The sequence below is a fragment of the Ursus americanus genome, chromosome 3, assembly GCF_024610735.1.
Source record: "Ursus americanus isolate L20-20 chromosome 3, mUrsAme1.1.p, whole genome shotgun sequence".
Lineage (NCBI taxonomy): Eukaryota > Metazoa > Chordata > Mammalia > Carnivora > Ursidae > Ursus > Ursus americanus.
In genome coordinates this window covers 39,252,398-39,273,325 of record NC_142129.1, presented here as the reverse complement: position 1 = coordinate 39,273,325, position 20,928 = coordinate 39,252,398, and the positions used below count along the sequence as shown (strand labels likewise).

The 20,928-nt window shown below is 36.0% G+C and overlaps 2 protein-coding genes and 1 long non-coding RNA gene across 5 annotated transcripts in view; 1 reads left to right on the top strand and 2 right to left on the bottom strand.

The window, feature by feature from the left end:
* LOC148110369 (uncharacterized) overlaps window positions 1-2,163 on the bottom strand; it is a 117,206-nt gene extending 115,043 nt beyond the window's left edge. Inside the window, exon 1 of the long non-coding RNA XR_015723904.1 lies at window positions 2,050-2,163. This is a non-coding gene — a long non-coding RNA (uncharacterized LOC148110369). The remainder of the gene's footprint in view (window positions 1-2,049) is intronic.
* Window positions 2,164-7,218: 5,055 nt separating this feature from the next.
* THAP5 (THAP domain containing 5) lies at window positions 7,219-14,119 on the bottom strand. The gene is made up of 3 exons (XM_045792853.2): window positions 13,927-14,119; window positions 11,007-11,199; window positions 7,219-10,505 (listed from the first exon to the last, which is right to left on the bottom strand). The coding sequence occupies exons 1-3, from the start codon at window positions 14,004-14,006 to the stop codon at window positions 9,600-9,602; spliced, it is 1,179 nt and encodes a 392-aa protein (XP_045648809.1). The 5' UTR covers window positions 14,007-14,119; the 3' UTR covers window positions 7,219-9,599.
* On the top strand, window positions 13,756-20,700 carry DNAJB9 (DnaJ heat shock protein family (Hsp40) member B9). Of its 3 annotated transcripts, none has more exons than XM_045792857.2 (3): window positions 13,756-13,891; window positions 16,177-16,403; window positions 17,382-20,700. In XM_045792857.2, the coding sequence occupies exons 2-3, from the start codon at window positions 16,187-16,189 to the stop codon at window positions 17,831-17,833; spliced, it is 669 nt and encodes a 222-aa protein (XP_045648813.1). In that variant the 5' UTR covers window positions 13,756-13,891; window positions 16,177-16,186; the 3' UTR covers window positions 17,834-20,700. The 3 variants fall into 3 exon arrangements, with proteins under 3 accessions (XP_045648813.1, XP_045648811.1, XP_045648812.1); XM_045792855.2 differs by lacking the exon at window positions 13,756-13,891 and adding an exon at window positions 14,246-14,394; XM_045792856.2 differs by lacking the exon at window positions 13,756-13,891 and adding an exon at window positions 14,413-14,539.
* Window positions 20,701-20,928: the final 228 nt, after the last annotated feature.

Here is a 20,928-nt window from a genome sequence, read left to right as displayed (position 1 = left end):
TCAGTAAATGAAGCATAGCATTGTTGACGTTAAGATGCAGCATTCAGAAAAGCCACATTGTGTTAAAGTGCAGGGAAAGTGACTTCTCAAGTCTGAATGGCTAAGTGTAGTTCCCAGAACAATCATGAACAGTAAATAACGTTTCACTCTAAGGGAGTTAGCAGCAAACATTCCATGGCAATAAAGTCAAATGGCAGGTTCTCTATAAAGCTCCAAGTATACTTAATATGCTCTCAGTTCAATTGTGAGAATCATGACTGACTGAAACAAACACCTAGAAATATGTCTTTGAAGGTCTTTGAACTTATAGAATAAATGTAGGTAGAGTTTAAACTTCTTAAAATAAAATCCAAATCAAGAGATAAATAACTCAAGATGAAGATAATTATCTAGTATAGAATTAAAGGCTTGACTTAAAAAATTTCAGTTTAGAATTAAGGTAAAGCCAACATAAGGAAGACTTAGTAATGGCCAATAAGTTACCTTTAGTACCACTGTATTTTTAGATTTTTGAGTTTTATTTATTTTTAAATCATTCTACATTTTGCATTTGAGAAGAGAATCCATGGATTAAATATTCTGTGACTTTCTGGGTGGGGCCTCAAATTGAAAAGAGTGACATCCTTATTTAACTATCTTAAGCTTCTTCTATTTGCTGTTAAGAGGTAAATTTGAGATGCCACACATTATGGCAAAAGAACCAGCACAAAATTAGAGTAGGCTTTGAGACCGAACAATTTAAAATTCTTTTTAAGTTAGCATTCTATAGCATTTAAAAGTGACTAGATCTAAGCATAATCCAGTATAATTTATCCATCATCCATTATTCAAATACAGCCACAGGAGTTAGCATATTATTATCATGCTTTTCCAAAACTAATTGAGGACCTACTAGATGCTAAAGGGGTTCAGAGTATGTCATGCTAAAACATACCACTTTGACATAAGGACTGTTTTCAGATGAAGACAACTGAGAAGCAGCAGACACAAAAAACCTCCCTGCTCTCCCTTACACTAGGAAGAGCAGGATAATTCTTAATCACCAAAGACAGTTCTAGACTCTTAACGTCAGAGTAGCTACATACAAAACCTTACTAAAACAACCCTTATCTTCCATATTTTTACCTTCTCACAGCTTGCCATCCCTAGGGACCTCAACCCCTCTTCCTTTGTCTTATCACTTTTCTTTGTTAAGATGCTATATAAGTGGGGCGCCTGGGTGGCTCAGTTGGTTGAGCATCCGACTCTTCGATTTCGGCTGGGGTCAAGATCTCAGGATTATGAGACTGAGCCTGGTGTCGGGCTCCACACTCAGCACGAAGTCTGCTTAGGATTCTCTCCCTCTCCCTATGCCCACCCGACTCCACTCCTGCCCCTGCCCTGCTCACATGTGCAAACACACTCTTCCTCTCCCTCTCTCTCTCAAAAAAAAAAAAAAAAGATGCTATATAAGCCCCAAGTCCTGACCACACCTTTGAGTTACTCATCACTGAGTTATCCCACATATATGTACATGTATGTGCTAATAAACTGTTTGTTTTTCTCTGGTTAATCTAGCTTTTATCAAATTTGTTTTGCAGGCCCAGACAGTGAATCTAAGGCAGCAGAGAAATTTTTTCTTCCTCTATAGTGCCAAAGATGAGTAAGTGTTAATCTCCACCTCTCATTAACTTGCAGTTTAATCAGAGACTGATAAATAAGTGGTAATTACGGCAAAGAATGATCTAGTTATAATGATATAAATAGAATTTGTGAAGACAGAGGAGTGAAAAACTGTTGTGTGTGTGTGACCACATCGAAAAGGTGACATCTGAACTGGTTCTTCAGTGATACACAGAACCCACCCCCCACGAAGTTCTTATTTCAGTTCTGCCCAGATTAATGAAAGAAGACAAGAGAGATTTGTGGGACCACATTATCTAAGTTTGGAAGCAATTTCTCCCATACCAAATATTACTTGTTTAAAACTAGATGCTCCACTCTCTATTCTTAGTAGTACTGTCTCTTCCTCCTCAGTATTTTGCTCTTGCTAAGGAAGGAGCAGCTTACCTCGGGGTGACTTGGACTGGTTTGGCTGGCTTTTTTCTCATTAAAAGGCTTTGATTACAGTACTTTTCTTCAGAAATTCATTTCTGTGATGATACCCAGTAATGTGCTTCTGCCTACTGACAAAGGAGACTAGGTTATATTACTGAAGCAAGACAGATTTTTCAGGCTTCTGAGTCTCAGCTCTGTCCCCCTCCTGTATTCTACCACATATTTTCCCTCCATATTTTCTCATTCCCCAAGTTAATAAAACTAAACTTGCAGGTGGACTGCAAGCTGATATGCCAAAAGATGTTTCAGAGCTCCAAAGCACCAAATTTATCAAAGCAAACCAAACGTCTTTAACATATTACTTAATATTCCAAAGAGGAATAGATGAATGCTTTCTTATTTAGTGACGGGATTATTTGGAAAATCTGAATGAGGCCCTTTGCTCCTCCACCTCATTCCCTCAAAAACTCCTTCCCATACTTTAATACTCCTTCATTGAACTGATTGACTCTTCTTCATCCATGGTTCAGATATGTTCTAGTCTTATGTCAGGAAATTCATTTTCATCTAGACTAAGCAAGTTAGCAAGTTTAATAAAATTAACCTCATTTCACATTTATGATATTCTAGTCTGTTGTACATATTAAAACACCACACATTTTTATTAATGGAAAACCTGAACCATGCACTGAAAGAAATAAAGATTAGGATCCCTCTGAAATTGGCTCCTGAACCATTGCTTCTCATTTTGAATTATATTTCAGTAACCAAGAAACAAGTCAACTGAACTTATAATAGTATTTTCCAATAATCAAAATAGTACTTACATAATCTCTGGATTTATTTTTCTAATAGTCTATACAGTAATTTGAACATTAAAATTTATTTTTCAGAAAATATGTAATAACACTAGTCTGAAATTCTTAAGAATTCTGTGTAGAATTTACCCAGCCCACTTTTGGATATGGGCCAATTTTCCTTTTAATTTCAGTTCTACTCCACGTAGCTAAATTGGTGGGTTTTTTATGTATTCAAATCTAAAATAGAAGCTTTCCCATTTTTTTTTGTTTCAGAGTGCTTAGGCAATAAAGTATGTAAAGAGCTTTTGATTTATGATTTATGGCACGATGTAAAATGTAAGGTATTATTGCACTGTTTAAATTTTTTGGAGTCATTTATCCCTTTCCTAACATAATAGAAATTATGGGTTCTCTTTCCAGAAAAATGTCTATACATATAATATTTTGCATTAAATTTTAGAGCATCTAGTGACCCTCCTGGATAGTTCACACTGCAAGTTACAAAACTCAAGTCTGAAAGGAAGGCTACTTCACCTTTACTAGGCACTATTTATAGCATGCCAACGAAAAATTTAAAGTAGCATTACACATGTCAAAGCTTAGTTCTCAAGCTTTGTAAAAGATCAGAAAATGTCTGTATAGATCGCAAACTGCAGGCACTGGATGCTGTAACATCTCCAAACATAAAAAAATTGAAAAATAAAAGTAGCATTATTTATATTATAATGAATTTAGCAGAGCCTGCCTGAATAATGGGGCCATAATGCACCAAGGAGCTGCAAATTGGTTATCTGGTGACTGTCTCAATGTGGAGACAGAATTAGACCCAACAAAGCAGTTCCTGAAGTATGATTTAGTACATGACAAGTTGTTCACTGGACAAATATTTATGGAGCTCCTAGTTTGTATTAGAAATTGTGCTAGGGGTACCTGGGTGGCTCATGGTTAAGCATCTGACTACAGCTCAGGTCATGATCCCAGGTCCTGGAATCGAGCCCTGCAACAGGCCCCCTACTCAGCAGGGAATCTGCTTCTCCCTCTCCCTCTGCCTCTCCCTGCTCATGCTAATAAATAAAATCTTAAAAGAAATTGTGCTACACAATGAAGCTTAAAAGTTTGTAAAAAGCTTACACTTTGAAGGCATGAAAATTTATATTGGGGGTATAAGAACAAGAAAAGAAGCAATAATAATACTGGAAGATAGGTATTATGATAGCGTTAAGTAGAGGTAACCAATAGATTAAATAAAATGGGCATTTGGAAAGGCAAATAAAGGCTTTCCAGACAAAATAATGAATAGATCAGTCCTAAATGATGAATAGAAATAAACCTATTAGGGTAAATGTCTTCATTGGAAAAGTGTCTGACATAGTGAAGAGAAGGGCCATATGCACCCCAATGTTCATAGCAGCATTGTCCACAATAGCTAAATCGTGGAAGGAGCCGAGATGCCCTTCAACGGATGACTGGATTAAGAAGATGTGGTCCATATATACAATGGAATATTACTCAGCCATCAAAAAGAACGATTTCTCAACATTTGCTGCAAAATGGATGGGACTGGATAATGCTAAGCGAAATAAGTCAAGCAGAGAAAGACAATTATCATATGGTTTCACTCATTTATGGAACATAAGAAGTAGGAAGATCGGTAGGAGAAGAAAGGGAAGAAAGCGGGGGGGGGGTAAAGAGAAGGGGGAATGAACCATGAGAGACTATGGACTCTGGGAAACAAACTGAGGGCTTCAGAGGGGAGGGGGGTGGGGGAATGGGATAGGCTGGTGATGGGTATTAAGGAGGGCACGTATTGCATGGTGCACTCGGTGTTATATGCAAGTAATGACCCATGGAACTTTACATAAAAAACTAGGGATGTACTGTATGATGACTAACATAATATAATAAAAAATTATTTTAAAAAAAGAAATAAACCCATTAGTCTTAAACATATGCTTAAAGTCAGCATTCTATAAGCCTTGCTACAAAAAAATTGCAGTCCTCCTTCATTTCTTGCTCCTAAGTCAACCCTTTCCAATGATATATTTGGGTTCTTTATGTATTTACCTATTTATCTCAACATGTTTAATTTGCTATTTTTAAAGTTTTTGCAATTAGGCATTATCTTTTGATATTCCACTATGGTTGATGAGAACTTTGCTTTTTTAATTACGTCATCCCACTCCTTGCTCCTGGCCCCAGCATAGACATATGCACGCACACACACATACCCCATCTTCCTAATATATTGGTGTTGTTATTGCATTTACGCTATTTCGACTATGTAAATGCAGCATGTACTAAGATATAATGGCTTGACCTTTCTACATATTTTGTGTTAACATTTGTTCTGATTTGTTTGTACAGTTTTCTTTGTATTTATTATTAATTCAACCATCAATTCTACCCCAGATATGTGAGATTCCTCTGGTGTTAACACGTTAGTTATTCTGTCAATCTTCATCTTCTTGAAGAACTCTATCCTCGAGCCTTCTGACCTACTCCAATTTGGACTGGTGGCTTTCTAGGCCTGTGGTCATTTCCTTTTTCCTATTTCTAATCTCTAGATCAACTGAATGATAAATTATCATCTAGGAAATAACTTTAGAAGCCATTCTCTCCATTTTATTTTATGGCCTTATTTCCATAGGATGCATTTCCCAATAGCTGCCTTAAAGGATACAGAGGAGGCAATATTTTGAGACTTTGGATATAGAATTCTATTTTGGAAATCTTTTCTCCTCAGAATTTTCAGATTATTGCTCTCTTGTCTTCTTGCTTCCAGTGTAACCATTCAGAAATTTGAAGCTGTTCTATTCTTAGCTCTTTGTGGTTTTTTTCTTGCTGAAAGTCTGTAAGATCCTCTTTTTGTGTCTAAAGTACTGATTTTTAAAAATAATGTGCCTTGGTGTGTCCCTAATACCACACTTTAAATTACTAGAGCTCTTTTTATTTTCATTAATACTCCTTTATTAAAAAAAACATACTGTTTGTTTTCAAGGATGCAACATATTTCTCAGTAAATGTTAAGTATAGTTGGGTTCTTTTCCCTAACATTTCTTCTACTTACGTAGTGTTTTCTCTAAATTGCTGCTTTCTACTCATTTTGCTATCTTTAATACTAACTTTCAGTTGACTGTTGACTGTCATTTGGCAGGACACTGATGAAAATCTCTGTACTCAGGAATGAGTCATTTCCATAAGCTCTACTACAAAGCAATAATTCTCACCTTTTGCTGTGTATGAGACTCATTGGAGAAAATTTTTAAACCACAGATACTCAGATTTTATACCAGACCAATTGAATCAGTTTGGGTAATGAAAAAATTTACAACTTCTCAAGTGATTCTGATGCAGTGAAGTTTTAAGAATCACTGCTGTACAGTGACTTAGCTGGACTCAGTTGGAACCTCCAATGTAAAATCTTCTTGTTCTTTTTTCATGAGGTGGTCAAATTCCCAAGAGAAAACTAGAGGGTATAAGCTTGGTTGCCATAGTTCTGGAAACCATATATGTGATAGAGGTAGAGTTGGAGCTATTTGGCTTATAAACTTTCACTTAATACCCCTTTTCAGTATAGTATCCCTGCCCATTATCTTTTCTGAAGAACTTGTTTCATCCTCTCTAGAGAATGAACTTCCAATCTTTTGACAGTTTAGAAAAGGGACACTGGCCAAGCTGTGTGGGATGACCGCTGCTTGTTAATAACAATTGTATTTTTTTTTTAACATCTCTTCACACTCTTTCCTCCAATTCCAGGTATCTGTTGACTTCAATTACCGTCTTTCATGATTCTGTGATAGAAACTGAGTCGCTTGTTGGCTTCTTCACTAATATGTCTGATATCTCATTTTCTAGAGCCTCTCCATGTGGCTTTGGCTTTTCCAGCTTGGTCTCAAAACACACATTTTATAGGGCATTGGGCATTCTAAGAGATACTGTTCCAAAGAGGAAGTGAAGGGTGCCAGGTCAATTAAGGTCTAAGTTTGGTTGGCTGTTATCACTTTCACTGTATTCTATTGGTCAAAGCACTCACATAGCCCAAAAGATACAGAAATAAATTCCACCTCTTTGTAAGGGAGTGACAAGGTCACATTACAGAAGAGAATATAGAATGAGATATATTCTGTAGCCATATTTGAACTTACTTTTTAATTATATAGGATAGAAAACAGCAAATATTTTGGGGTGGGAATAGCCTTCCACAAGAAAATAATTTCAGATAGCATAGCAGGTAACTGGTGAATTGTACTGTACATTGAAGACATGGAATGTTTCAAAGATTGTGAAGATTTACGTCTATCCTTCAACATTCTAAAGGTATCAAGGACCAATTCTGTAAGAAGGTTCTTGACTTTAAGTGACAAGAATCAAGTAGGCAAAATTCAAAATATTCGTCCAAACATTTATTGAGTGAATTACATTGTCAAAGAAACCAGTGATTAATGAAAACCCTGCTTTAAAAAGCTTACAATCTAGTCAAAAGAACAGCCATAGATATCATGATATAGAAAAGCGTAAGGCAAACATTGTTACAATGTTATAAAACAAAGCCCTGTAGGATCAGAGAGAAAACAATTTTGACTGGAAAAAGGGAAACAAAATTCAACCAAAGCTGCAATTTTGACTGGTTGAATTTAGGGAATAAAATAAGCATGAAGAAAGTCACCTATATGGCATGTGTGGAAAATGCTAAGTAGTCCAAGTGTGGCAGGATGAAGAAAATCACAGAGGATCATATATGGTAACAATTTGGCTTTATTCTGTAGGTTTTCAAGAGTAATTTCAGATTTCTGAGCTGGGAAAGTTAAGTAGTGAGTGGATGATGCAGTTAGATCTACAGCTGAAGTAAAAAGCTGACAGAAGAATATAGAATGATATGGAAGGGACTGAAAATATTGGCAAGATTAGCTAAGAGACCCTATAATAATCCAAGTAAGAAATAAAGTTGGGCAGAACCCCCAAATATATTTAGAAGTTAACAGGCTGAAAACATCCTGAACTGAATACAGGCAAGCCAAGAAAATATCTTACATATTTATAATTTACTAAGTTTGAAGACATACAACTAGTTTAAATTATTCCTGAGTAAACTACAGCTTTAAACAAAGAGAAATTACAATGTACACAATTAAAAACAGAGTTGAAACATTATTTTATAATGACTTATCAAAGTTATTTTCATCTACACTATTTGTTTTAAAGAAGTACTGTAAAATGCAACATGGGACTACCTAAAAATAACATATTAATTCTACCAATTATCTGCATATAATTTATGCAAAAATTTAAGTTTTTTTTCCTCCCATGGTCATATAATAAAGATATCTCTATATCAACTTTTTGTACTTAGTGCATATTTATATAATATAAATTAATTTTATTAGCTTGAAAAAAACTAAAAAAAAAAAAAAAAAAACTAAAAAACTAAAAAAAAACTGAAGTGTGGCCAAAAATAATCACCATGAAAATAATTAGTACTATTTGCTGTGCAGTCAACTAATGTTTATTGAGCACCTCCTATTTTCAAGAACCAAAAACACGTCGCCTCACAGAATTCTCAAAACCCTCTGAGATAGGTAATAGTATTTTTTATAAAAAAAGATGAGAAAAGTATGAATTGGACCAATAGGAACTTGCTCAATAATATAACCAGCAACATTAATTATATTAACTGCCAATTTTAGAAGATCATTATTTTTCACATTTCTGTTGTTCCCACTAAATCTTTGCTTTCGCATTTTTAAAAATTCATACAGATATAAGCAGTATTTTTATTTATATCACCATTTCCTTTCCTACTTGTCTAAGAACATTACCACATGTCTATAGTTTCTTGCTTATAAATTTTAATAAAATATATGTACGTGGGCATGTATAATATCAAGTACTACTCTATCATTCTGGAATTTAAAGATGACAAAAGCACACATTTTAAAAAGCTACACATTAAACATATGCAAGCTATGATTTCTAAAATATAGTAATAGATACATTTTAAAAATTAACCTCATTAAAATTTTTGGTTTATAAATTATAATACAGAATGTTAAGATTAAGTGACTATGTATTATAATGGTCAGCTACATAGAAGGTACTGAAATACATATTCTTTCAAGTTTAAAGTACCTCTCCTACAAACTGGGCTAATGGAAGGTTATTTTAGTTCAACTGGAATAAAATTATAAAAGGAGTACTTTCCTTTATTATTACAAATAATTGTAATCAACAAGTCAAACACCACAGAATTCAATTTTGAGGATAATCCAATAGTAAATAACATCAAATACTAGCCAACATACAGTATTATATAAGTATATATTACCTTATAAAAGAGTCATTCTATTAAAAAAGTATCTTAATAGAAAGGAGAGAAACTATAAACAAACAGACTAGATTTAATAAGTGCCCTTATTTTACAGATTACAGACTGAGGCCAATGGTAGAACCAGGACTGATACCTGAGCCTGATTTCTCTTCTGGGCTCCTTCCACCATATCCATGTTCTCATTTTATGAATCATCTTATTTATTCACTCTACTTTAATTTGGAAGATTACCAAGTAGGGAAACTTTTTCTCTACAGCCCAACAACTCTCTAGTTTTTCTTAAAAATGAACATTACAAGAACAGGAGGCAGTTTTTGATGTTAGAACACTTTCTTAGCTAAAGATGAGAACTTTATACAAGAAAAAGTTCACTTTACATATAATTTGGTTTGGCTGCAAAAAGCTTATATAAAAGTCATAGCGTTAAAACCTCTACACTACATCATTGTAACTTCGTATGTTGTGAAATGGTTTTCTATAATCTTGACATTTTCTTCAGATAGCCAGTGTTCCTGTTTTAACTGCCTTATGAGAGCTTCCAAAGACTTCAATCTTCCAAGAGTTTGTTGTTCTTGTAGCTCAAGAAGAGTTATTTTTGAATGTAGTTTAGAAACTTTCTGCCAGAGATGTTCCTTATTTACATCTTGTCTGCAGTAAGAATGTTCAATTTGTAGAACTTCTGTCTCATAGTCTATATCCTTATGTAAGGAGTCTTCAGTGTCTAGATCTTCATTTTCCACAGTTTCTTTTTCAGAAGACACAAAAGAATTAATTGGTTTGGAATTTTCTGTGGGTACAAAAATGGCAATAACAGATTGTTTATTTGCATTTAATTCTTCAACTGTCTGAGTGATTGTGCTGAATAAGAACGGACTTTCCTCTGCTGACTTAATTTCCATGGAATTATTTGTAAAGTTTGGGTTAGCAAGATGATTTGTAGTTATTTCAAACACTTCTTGGGTTTCCAAAGATGGCTGAATATCTTCTGAATTTGAAGTTGTCAAAGTAATAGTTGTAGAATTTACATTCTCAAAAGATGTATGAAAACCACCTATGTCTTGGGTAACTGATGTTTCCAAAGTAGATACTGGTTTTCCAATATCTTGTTTAACCAGATTAAGAGTTAATTTGTTATTTTGTATACTTTCTGGTTTTGGAGGTGGTAGCTTCACCAAGGTAGATGAATTAAGTAATTCTGTGTGTTCAGGGAGGATATCTGTATTAACTGTAATTTTCTTTAGCTCATTTGATGCAAATGATTCTTGTGACTTGGCTTTTAGGCACACTTCTTTCTCATCATCTAACTTTTTCTTCTGAGATTTTTTTTTGGAGGGGTCTTTTTCCTAGAAAATAATATTTTCAAATCTAAAGATGTCCTCACTAACCTTATTCTCTTATTAGTCAGTGCTGAATATTTAATTATAACTATGAGCAGTATATTGGCCAAGTAAATTTACACAGTTAAAAAATGTTCTAAGCATGTAACAACTCAAATACACTTTAAAGTGTTTCTTTAAAAATATTAAGCATATTCAATACATGATGGAAATATTTCTGATAACTCAAAGACCGGTAACAAAATCTTAGATCATTAACTTACATTAATAACTTAATGATTTATGTATATGTTACCTTTTGTTCTTCAGTTTAAATTTTTTTAATGGTTTAAATTTGTTTAATTATCAAACTTTTAGTAAAAGCATAAATTAGTCTTCCTTTTTCTTAAATATGTTTTCCCAGCAGTCACCTTTCCCTCTCCCTCCCTTAACCTCATTACCTGCCACCCTGCAACCTACCACCCTGCTCAGTATTATCCCTCCTCCCCTATGCTCTGCCTTCAATACCTGATTGTCTTCAGGCAAAGAAAATATTGTTGGAATTGCAGTTTGTTTCAAATATCGAATACCCCATCTGATGTCAAGAGAGTCAGGAGTAAAATGGTCACTACACAGGAACTGGTATTTACTGGGTACCCATGAATCTCGTTTCATATTCTTTAACCATTTTTCAAGTCTTTCTTTGTCATGCAGAGGAAACCTGAAATTAAAAAAGGAAAACTTTGCTATATTTTTTGCAAATTCCGGGACTGCATATATAGGTAACCTATGCATTGAGTGCTGCAAAAAAGCAAAGCAACCATTCACACCATATAAGAGCACCTTCATGGCATTACTACATCATCTCCACAGTAAAGATGACTAAGCTCTAAGATGTGTAGACAAAGCTTTTCAGAAGAATGGCTGGTAAGGGCACTTGGGTGACTCAGTCGATTGAACATCCAACTCTTGATTTAGGCTCAGGTCATGATCTCAGAATCCTGGATCAAGCCCCACGTTAGGCTCTGCGCTGAGTGCGGAGCCTGCTTGAGATTCTCTCTCCCTCTGCCCCTCCCCCTGCTCCTGCATTCGCATGCACACGCACTTGCTCTCTAAATAAATAAAATCTTTAAAATAAAAAGAAGAAGAAGAAGATGAAGAAGAAGAAGAAGAAAGGCTAGTAAAACATAACTTGAGTCCCTTTAAGTAAAATATGTGTGTTCCAACAAAGGATAAAATCTCATATTTTCTGTGGATTACATTTTATTTTTATTTTGTTATGTATTTTGCCTAGAACTACATAAACCACAAAGTCCCATTCAAATGTATTCTATACTAATACTACAAGTCAAACGGTGTCTTGTCTGTAATTCAAGGAAGTATTAAGCTTTAGGCTCTTATTTATATTAACGTTTTAAAAATAAGAAGTTAGTTCAAACAAGTGATTTAATGGACAATGAATACTAAATCCTGTAAAACTACTAATATTCCATTCCCTTTACCACAATCAACCTCAATTCTACCCATATGTAATTTAGTCTAATATTTCTAACTGGAAACCTTAAAATTCAAGCTCTGAAACAAAACTGACACAAGAACTAAACATGTTATAAGAACACTCAAATATTTTATAACATGAAATAGATCAAACAAAATACAGAGAAAGGTAAGACAGGTCTTTATAGGTGTTGTTCCTGTGTTGACAATAACCTTTATTTAGAGATGGTGCTAACACACTGAAATGTGTTTTATAGGCAAAATTGAGCTAATGACAGAATTGGAGAGAAAACTTTCTTACCAGTCTAAATAGGTTTCAGTTAAACTGTGTTAATAGTATTTCTGTTTCTTTCAATGATTTTATGACAACAGTCTAATACCCTTTTTTCAAAAAATAGTAACATAAGGTTTCTCATCCAAAAAGCAGCAACTGTACATTCCCTCTCAATCCCAACCATTTAGTTCATGCTTTATAATAGCATCCCTCACCCTCCTTCCCAGCAAATATTGATAACATTATAAGATGCTAAGGAAAAGGAGTATGGGTACTTTATCGGAAATAATTTTTAACCCAGATACCCTCACGTGGGAAAATCAGATGATCTATCTCTGGAAGTTCTTACCACAGACAGGATGTTCATACATGGTTTGAAAATTCCTTAACCTTGCACACATCAAGAATTCAGGTTATAATTATATAGACGTAGCCAGAAAAGGCATTTAAAGACAAAGAGAATTTTTTCAGAGGACCTGAATTCTGTTAGCCATAGAAAAGTTCACACCTTTTCTGCTACATCTAAAATGAGAATATGCCTTTTACAGTATTTTCACATGTAATCTCATGTATAAGGATGCTGTTTGCAAATTATTTCTATAGTTCCTATACACTACGTTACCAAATAATTTTAAAAAATCACTCTATGAATATACTTGTTGGTAACTGGACTGCAATGCTTTCTCAGCAGGTCAATCTCTAAGCAATCTCTGGAATAGGTTTCCTAAACAACTTAGTACTTTTACAATGGTTCATTTTGTTTGGTAATTTTGTTTCACTGTCTTATTAATTACCCAAAAAGCATAAAATAATCACAGTACAAACTTAACACTATATGCATACAAAGGGTGAATTCTCAAATTAATATACAGTACAGCTTGCTACAGTGTTAGCATTTAACGAATTCACTTCTTCAAGTCTAGTGCTACTAGGGGAATAAAATTAATACAATTTTTACTCCGAGGATTATATACGGAAACAAAAAACTAATAAAAAATCTACTTTTGGTAAATTCACATTTTGAGGAAAAAAATCTATAACTGACTTTCTCTGACATTATTATTTTTCCCGTGGTTTCAGGGAAATATTTCCTGGCAGTAGTAATTCGGCACAACACTTAGCCCGTTCTCTGTACGAATGAAGAAAGAAGAGTATATACAGAGCCCTGAGCAGGAGATAGGTAGTAATTCTGGCTCTCTCACAAAACTTTCAAGGTAACCTTTCCGAAAGGCCTTAGTTTCCTCGGGAGAAAAATGGAATTAAGGAACATCTATGTAACCTAACTCAGAGAAGGTGTAAGCTAACTGTTGGGTGCACCTTCCCGCTTGGCAGGTTTGATGTGTACCTTAAATGGTGGTTAACGTCAATGACATAAGATCAGCTGCGGTGGGGAAACGCTCCGAAAACCACGGAGCACCGCCCAAACTGTACTTTTTTAAGTGGGTTATTTTACACCCCAAAAGGCCCCTATGCCTCGTCACCAGCCCCGTGACCTTGCTCAGTTAGGACATTTTTAGATAAACTGAATTCGAGCCTTCACGTCCTTCTCCCGCGCAGTGAAGGACCACACCGGGAGAGCCGAGGACGAATTTCCAGATACCTCAAACCCTAGCCCCAGACGCCACAGGACCGTGGCCCAAAGGTAAGGCTGACGCTTCTGCTCCAGGGACGACTTACGGATAAAAACTCAGCTTCCGGTCTTTACTGCTTCGTCCCCGACGGTTCTTACAGCAAATCGCTGCGCAATAGCGAGGCATCGCTCGGGTGCGGCCCCAAAAAGGCCGGCCCGCTACGGGGGCAGCGTAACCTCCTAGCCAAGGTGGAGCGCAAATCCAGGCCTCCCGAGCCACTGCGCCTGCGCTGAAATCGGCCGAGAGGAAAGGCGCCGCAATCGCCGACTCACTTCCGCTTCTGCGGGCTTCAGCACCGCCCTTTCTGGAGGTTGGGGTCGGAAGTGACGCACAGGCTGAGCGGCAACAACAGTTTTCCACGTGCGCGTAGGGCGCCAGGGTCAGGTGGGGAAGCAGGAGCCAATAAGGAAGCGTTTCGTGTAGGTCTTCTCCTGAGGTGGCGGCAGCAGCGGCCGCCGGCCAGTGGGGAGCGGGCTGAGAGGGGACGCGGCGGCGGCGGCTGGAGGAGCGCTAGGTCTGTGTGCAAGCGGGAGTGGGGCGCGCGCCAGCTACGGGAGGCCTCGGAGACTCGGGCGAGGGGCAGGGCCGAGCAGCTGTGTGGAGCCAGTCGTCGGTCTCCCGGCGCTTCTGCTCTGCGGCGGGGCAGCAGCGGTTGGAGGGTGCGGATGAGGGATGAGGCCGGGGTCGCGGGGAGGGGTGTTTAGAGCGTCCTCTGGGCCTCGGCCGGTCTTTGTGGACTGACCTGGCCTCGGGATCCGCCACGGTCGTCTCAAGGCTCTCAGGCTGTCTGGTGTTGTTGAGGGATTAGGAAAAAGGACATGACCGAACCACAGAATAGGGCGTTTTGTGTTTTGGGTTGGCCGCTGGCTTTTTCGGGCGTCGGACAGCTCCTCCCAGGGCTGGCCTCCGGGCCGAGAACAGCCGTGAGGGCGGCGCCAGGACGGACTGGACGAGTACCGGTCGTCTTGGGGTGAAGGCTGGAAGGTGCAACCCAACCGGCCATCGGCTTTGGGGAGTAAGGCCCAGGCAGCCGTCCCGTGGGTCGCTCTTGGGAAGAAGTCAGTATGATACAAAAGTGGGCCTACAAAAAAAGTGTCAGATAATAAACTTGGGCTGTGGAATAGCCTTTATTAAACCAGTAATGTGCCTCCCTATCAGTTTTAGACTCGCCCTTTGACTAGGGAAGTACCTGCAGTCTTTGTGGCGTCCACAGCACTCGCTTGGTTTGCTTTCTTTAAATGAGGAGGTTGTACTTGATCTTTAGTACCCGTGACTATGAGTAACTCTTTGGAAAGGAGGAATCCATCTGCTAATTACGCTCAGGAGAGGCCACAGGAGAGGAAGGCAGGCAATTTCCACAAACCATAGTGTCTTTCGTCAGCCTCGTTATGTCATCATAGGTTATTAAGAACTAATACAGAGTTCAAACGACAGGATCACATTCGTTTCGCATCCCAAGTCATTAAATCTATACTATCCAGAATTCTAAGTTGAATTCTTAGGTAAAGCTTCTTTAACGTTAGAGAAATATTTTAATGATTACGGAGAAGTTTGAACATAAGTAACTTATCTAAAGTACAGACTATGAAAGTTTATTTTTCTGGTAGCCTTAGGAGAAATCTTAAATTCTATTATGAGTTTTTAACAAAACCCATCTGTACATTTTTTTGTTTAAATATTTGGGATCTTAGAATTAAAAAATCATTACATTCTATTGTATTGTCAATATTAATATGAGACTGAGATTCTCTGTTTGCAATCCTTGCTGAAATAAAAACTGAGGTTGGTGCTTTCTTTGGGAGGAAGGATTACCAATTCAGACAATCTGGGCTGTTATCTTGGTAATGTACTTTTTTTTCTGTGACATTAAATACTTTTACTTTTAATCCTCTTTGAATTCTTGAAAGGAAAATTGACATCCTTTAAAAATTATTTGGATTTTCCACCCTTTTTACAATTTTTACAAATGATGAGTCTTCAGTATTTACTGGTAAAAAATAGTTATTGAATATTTTTGTGTTTATGTATGACCAGAGTATTAGTGAAAAGGTAAATCGAAGAAAGATTTTTATCTCAATTTGGTTGAATTACATTTGCTTTTTGACAAGGTTACAACCAACATAGAGATAATAAAGCCTGTAAAAATGAAATAACATGGGAATAAGTACAAGATCTTATATGCTTAACATTTTGATTCTGCATTAAGTATACCTTGTATCCTAAAAGTTCAGTGGGTTTCTTTTAAAAGAAAAAGTCTTGAAATTAGCTGCATGGATAATTTCTTTTTCTTTTTTAGGATATTAGACATGGCTACTCCCCAATCAGTTTTCGTCTTTGCAATCTGCATTTTAATGATAACGGAATTAATTTTGGCGTCAAAAAGTTACTATGATATATTAGGTGTGCCAAAATCAGCATCAGAGCGCCAAATCAAGAAAGCTTTTCACAAGTTGGCCATGAAGTACCATCCTGACAAAAATAAGAGCCCTGATGCTGAAGCAAAATTCAGAGAGATTGCAGAAGGTAAGTTAAATGGTTATGTCTGAGGTCTCACAGATACTAACTAGTAAAGGAGAATGATAGCTAAGAAGTGTATGTATTTGGAGATACTGTGATGATGGGTGGCAGAATGGAGTCTACATTTAAATAAAGTGAGATTGTTGAGACTATCTTTTTATCACAATTACTTGGATTCTGGGATGGATGAATGAATGGTAGTATAAATTTTTATTGTCAGATCTTAAAATGTTGAAAATGTATCACTTCATTCTTCTATTGTTTATGAAATTGCTTATTGTTTCCATGTTAAAAGGAATTTTAGGTACTCAAAACTTCTACGCTGAGATGGAACAGTTATTTACTAAGTATGGAGATTAAATATAAAAATACTAAGTATAAAACATTTAAATAGACTTTGAAATGTTTTGGGTTTTTTCTTCGTCTGTATTTAAAAGCCACTTTTGTCTTTTGAAGGAAAAATATGAAAGAATTTTTATTTAAGACTAGTTCTAAAACAAATTGCACCTCCTGAGCATTCAGTAATTAATGGTGGGTGGAGGTAATTGAGTAGAGAGTTGGAGTTAAACACTTCAAATAGTAAGGAAGTAAAAAATCTGAATTCTTCTTAATTGGTTATATTGGGCCGTTAAATTATTGAATACAAGTCATGGTTTTATCCAAATAATATGAAAAATAACTCTAGTTTTTGCCCACATGCTTATTCGTAAGTAATGGTAACACTCATTTAACAAATATTTATTGGATATTTACTAGGGGCAGACATTATTCTAACAGCTGATAATACTACACAGTAAATAGGACAAAGGCCCTACCTTTTGTAACTTTCATTTTAACTTTTTTCCTATGTTTGTAATGTTTTGGCTTTATTGGTGGTGTGAAATCCTTCCCTAAAATAGAGAGTTGAATTCACTTATTTGAAGAGATTTGGGTATATGTAATTTTCATTATATTCAGTTACTAAAGTATTTTTATTTCCCTCAGCATATGAAACACTCTCAGATGCTAATAGGCGAAAAGAGTATGATACACTTGGACACAGTGCTTTTACTAACGGTAAAGGACAAAGAGGTAGCGGAAGTCCTTTTGAGCAATCATTTAACTTCAATTTTGATGACTTATTTAAAGACTTTGGGTTTTTTGGTCAAAACCAAAACACTCGGTCCAAGAAGCATTTTGAGAATCACTTCCAGACACGCCAGGATGGTTCCAGTAGACAAAGACATCATTTCCAGGAGTTTTCTTTTGGAGGTGGACTTTTTGATGACATGTTTGAAGATATGGAGAAAATGTTTTCTTTTAGTGGTTTTGACACCACCAATCGGCATACAGTACAGACTGAAAATAGATTCCACGGATCTAGCAAGCACTGCAGGACTGTCACTCAACGAAGAGGAAATATGGTTACCACATACACTGACTGTTCAGGACAGTAGTTCACTATTTTTCTGTTCTCACTAAACCCAACTAGTTGACTTTTCTTCAATATCTTTGATGCAAAACAATTTTCTGTGAACTATTTTGACAAGTGCATGACTTCACTTAACTTGATATAGATATTAAATGTATTTAAATGAGTTTTTGACAGATTCAGCAACACTCAGTAGAGAAATAGCTAATTATTAATTTCCCCGATTAGGAAAGATTCTTTAAGAAAAAGATATTATAATTCTGCCTGGTCTTTTTTCTCTACCTGCCCTTGGGCTTACTTGCGTGGCCAGTTTTATTACCAAGAAAAGATTGAGTTCGCCTGATACATATTTAAAGGTTAAACTTTGAAACTTATTGTAGATTTAAATTGTGTGAAGTTGAATGGTTTTTGCAGTGAAACCTTTGCTAATTTAAAATTGCATGCTCTGCAGCATCTCTGACTTGGGTTGCTAAATGTATATGAAACTATAATTGAGTCATTCAGCAAAGGATAGCAGTATCTTTCCACTGAAAGCTTCAGAAAGGCATGATTTAATATTTACCACAGAACCATACCTTTCTGCAGTAAAATTGGAGTAAAGGAAATGATTGTAATGCTCTTAGCCATTTAGGCTGAAAGAAAGTTAAAAACTTTTGAAATATTACCAAGAGATTGTTACATGTTTGGTCCCTGGCTAATGATTTTGTAGTGTTGAAATCATAGCTAATTTATACATCTTTTCACATTTCTTTCTTAGTTGTTGGCACTCTAGGTCTTATTTGGATTCATGTATTTTTTTGTGTGTGTGGTTCCTCTTCTTTGCACTCATCTTTATCTAGAGATTGACTAATACCTCATTCTGTTTGTAAAAACAGCCAGTAATTTCTGTGCAACCTTATTATGTGCAATATTTTTAAATCCTAAGAAATGTGTGCTTTTGTTTTCACATAGACTTATTTCTTTAGTTCGGCACTTTTTGCATTATACTCCATATGAGTATTAATCCTATGGATACATATTAAAACTAGTAAATGTCTCATACAACATTGTATGTGAGTGAAAGAAATATAATATTTACAATATGATGTTCTTGGTTCTCATTTTATTGTTAAAAGTTTATTCCGTAATTCTAGAGCTATGGAGGGTATATAAACAAGGCAGCTGCTTATGCTGACCGTAGACCATTTTCCAGAAGTTACTTTCGGCTAACCTGAAAACCCTGATATGGCCTTGTTTGGTTGCCATTTGGTAATTTCTCTTACTTTCTTATCATCCTCCTTCCTTCACAAATTTTAGTAGCTTAAATATTTTGTTAATTATAAATTTGGTGTTTTTGCTTGTTAGGAGCAAGTATTCTTCCCTCTTTAGGCCTCATTGGGAAAAAGGAGAGACATTGCATAAAGCTATATTTGTTAATTACAATCTTTAATTTGAAAACTGTGAAGAAAATGAAATTCTATTAAATTTGTGTATCTTAAGTATTTTCTGAAAGGTATACCTACTGCTTTTGGTTGGTAATAAGAAAATAGCCATACCCTGAATTTTGTTCTAAGGATCATCTGTAGCCTATCAAACAGAACAAATGAGGCAAGGGAAAAAAAAGCTATTTTCAAATCAGAATTAACTTTATATTATTAGCATCTGTCCCCTTTTTCTTCAGGGACTGATTATCCCTTGTTTTTCCCATTCTGAACATTTATTTGAACCCCCTCTTTTTCTTTTTCTTTTTTTTTAAATCTCCCTTTTGACTTTTTGGCATAATTTTTGCAAGGAAAAAATGGACCCTGAATCTTATGAGTATCAAAAAGATACTTAGGTAATCTGCGGGGGTGTGGGGGGTGTGTGTGTGTGGTTTGATAGATAAGCAACTGGAAGTTAGACCAGTAATCAATATAGAAGTTTCCTCAATAGCTCTTTCTTTTTAGTCTGTACAGGTAGGTGTACAGATAGAAAATGGAAAACTTCTTAAAAAATCACCAATACAGTAGCTCTATACTCCCTATGCAAATCAACACATGAAATCTGTCAGTCTTTTTTTTCCTTCTAGGCAAAGTAGTAATAAATATAACATGAATTTTAGTCTTTTGGGGACATTACTAGATTAGAGCTTGATGTAGATTTTAGGTTTAAAAAGCAAGGTTTTATTGGTCAAGGGTAAGCGAGAACTGCCTAGAAAACTAATTCTACAATAATGTTGGATAAACCAAATATTACTGTCCTTTATTTGACAAAGGCTCTGTACCTATGAAAATTTCAAAAGATCTTGTCTTGAACAAATTTCTGTAATTCAAGTTTTCTGGTTTGAATATGTCTTGAATTGGATGCCATAGATATAGTAGACATAAGATTTTTTTGGTGCTCCAGAATTGGCATAATTAACTCCTGATCTTATGGTTGATTTTAGGCAATTTTTGTGCTGTGAATTTCAGTTTCAAACTGAGTTCTATGAAAATTGAGGTTGCCCAAAGACAACTAGAAATTTGTACATTCCTACTTAATTTTCTGAAATGGAAGTTTGTTCAGCAATTAAAAGAACACACTGGGGGAAGAAGAGACCACTGTCAAGCAGAATAAAGAAGATATTGGTACAACCAGTAGGTTTCTAAAAGTTTTTATATTCATGTCAATGCTGGTACCTTCCGTTCCAGATGACAGGTTGAATATAATCATCCAGCCATGATTGTTCCCCTCTCTCTTGGTCCCAATGACTAAGTATAAGAATGAACTCATAAAAGTGCTTGGAAAACAAGAGTTTTGAGATGTTACAGGCAGGGAGTTATAAAGCAGAAGTAATTGGATGGAGAGAAAAATAAAAGAACCACGGCCAAGGTATCCTGGAGAAGTTTTAAGGCTCAGATTTGGGTGGTTGGGGATGGGAGGAAACAAAGAGAAGGAATGGACCAATATTCAGTCGTGCTAATTCATTGAAGAATTGTCCTGGGAACCCCCACCCTTTCTTTCTTCCAGCTAAACTGTTACTGAGATAGTTTTTAGGCTTTACCCTAAAGCCTTAAAGAATAACTCTTCAAAGATACAGATGATCCTATTCATAGGGAGGCTCCTCGTGAGGGTATTAAGGTGCCATAGAAAGTAGAGTAGAGGCAAAGTGAATTTTCACTT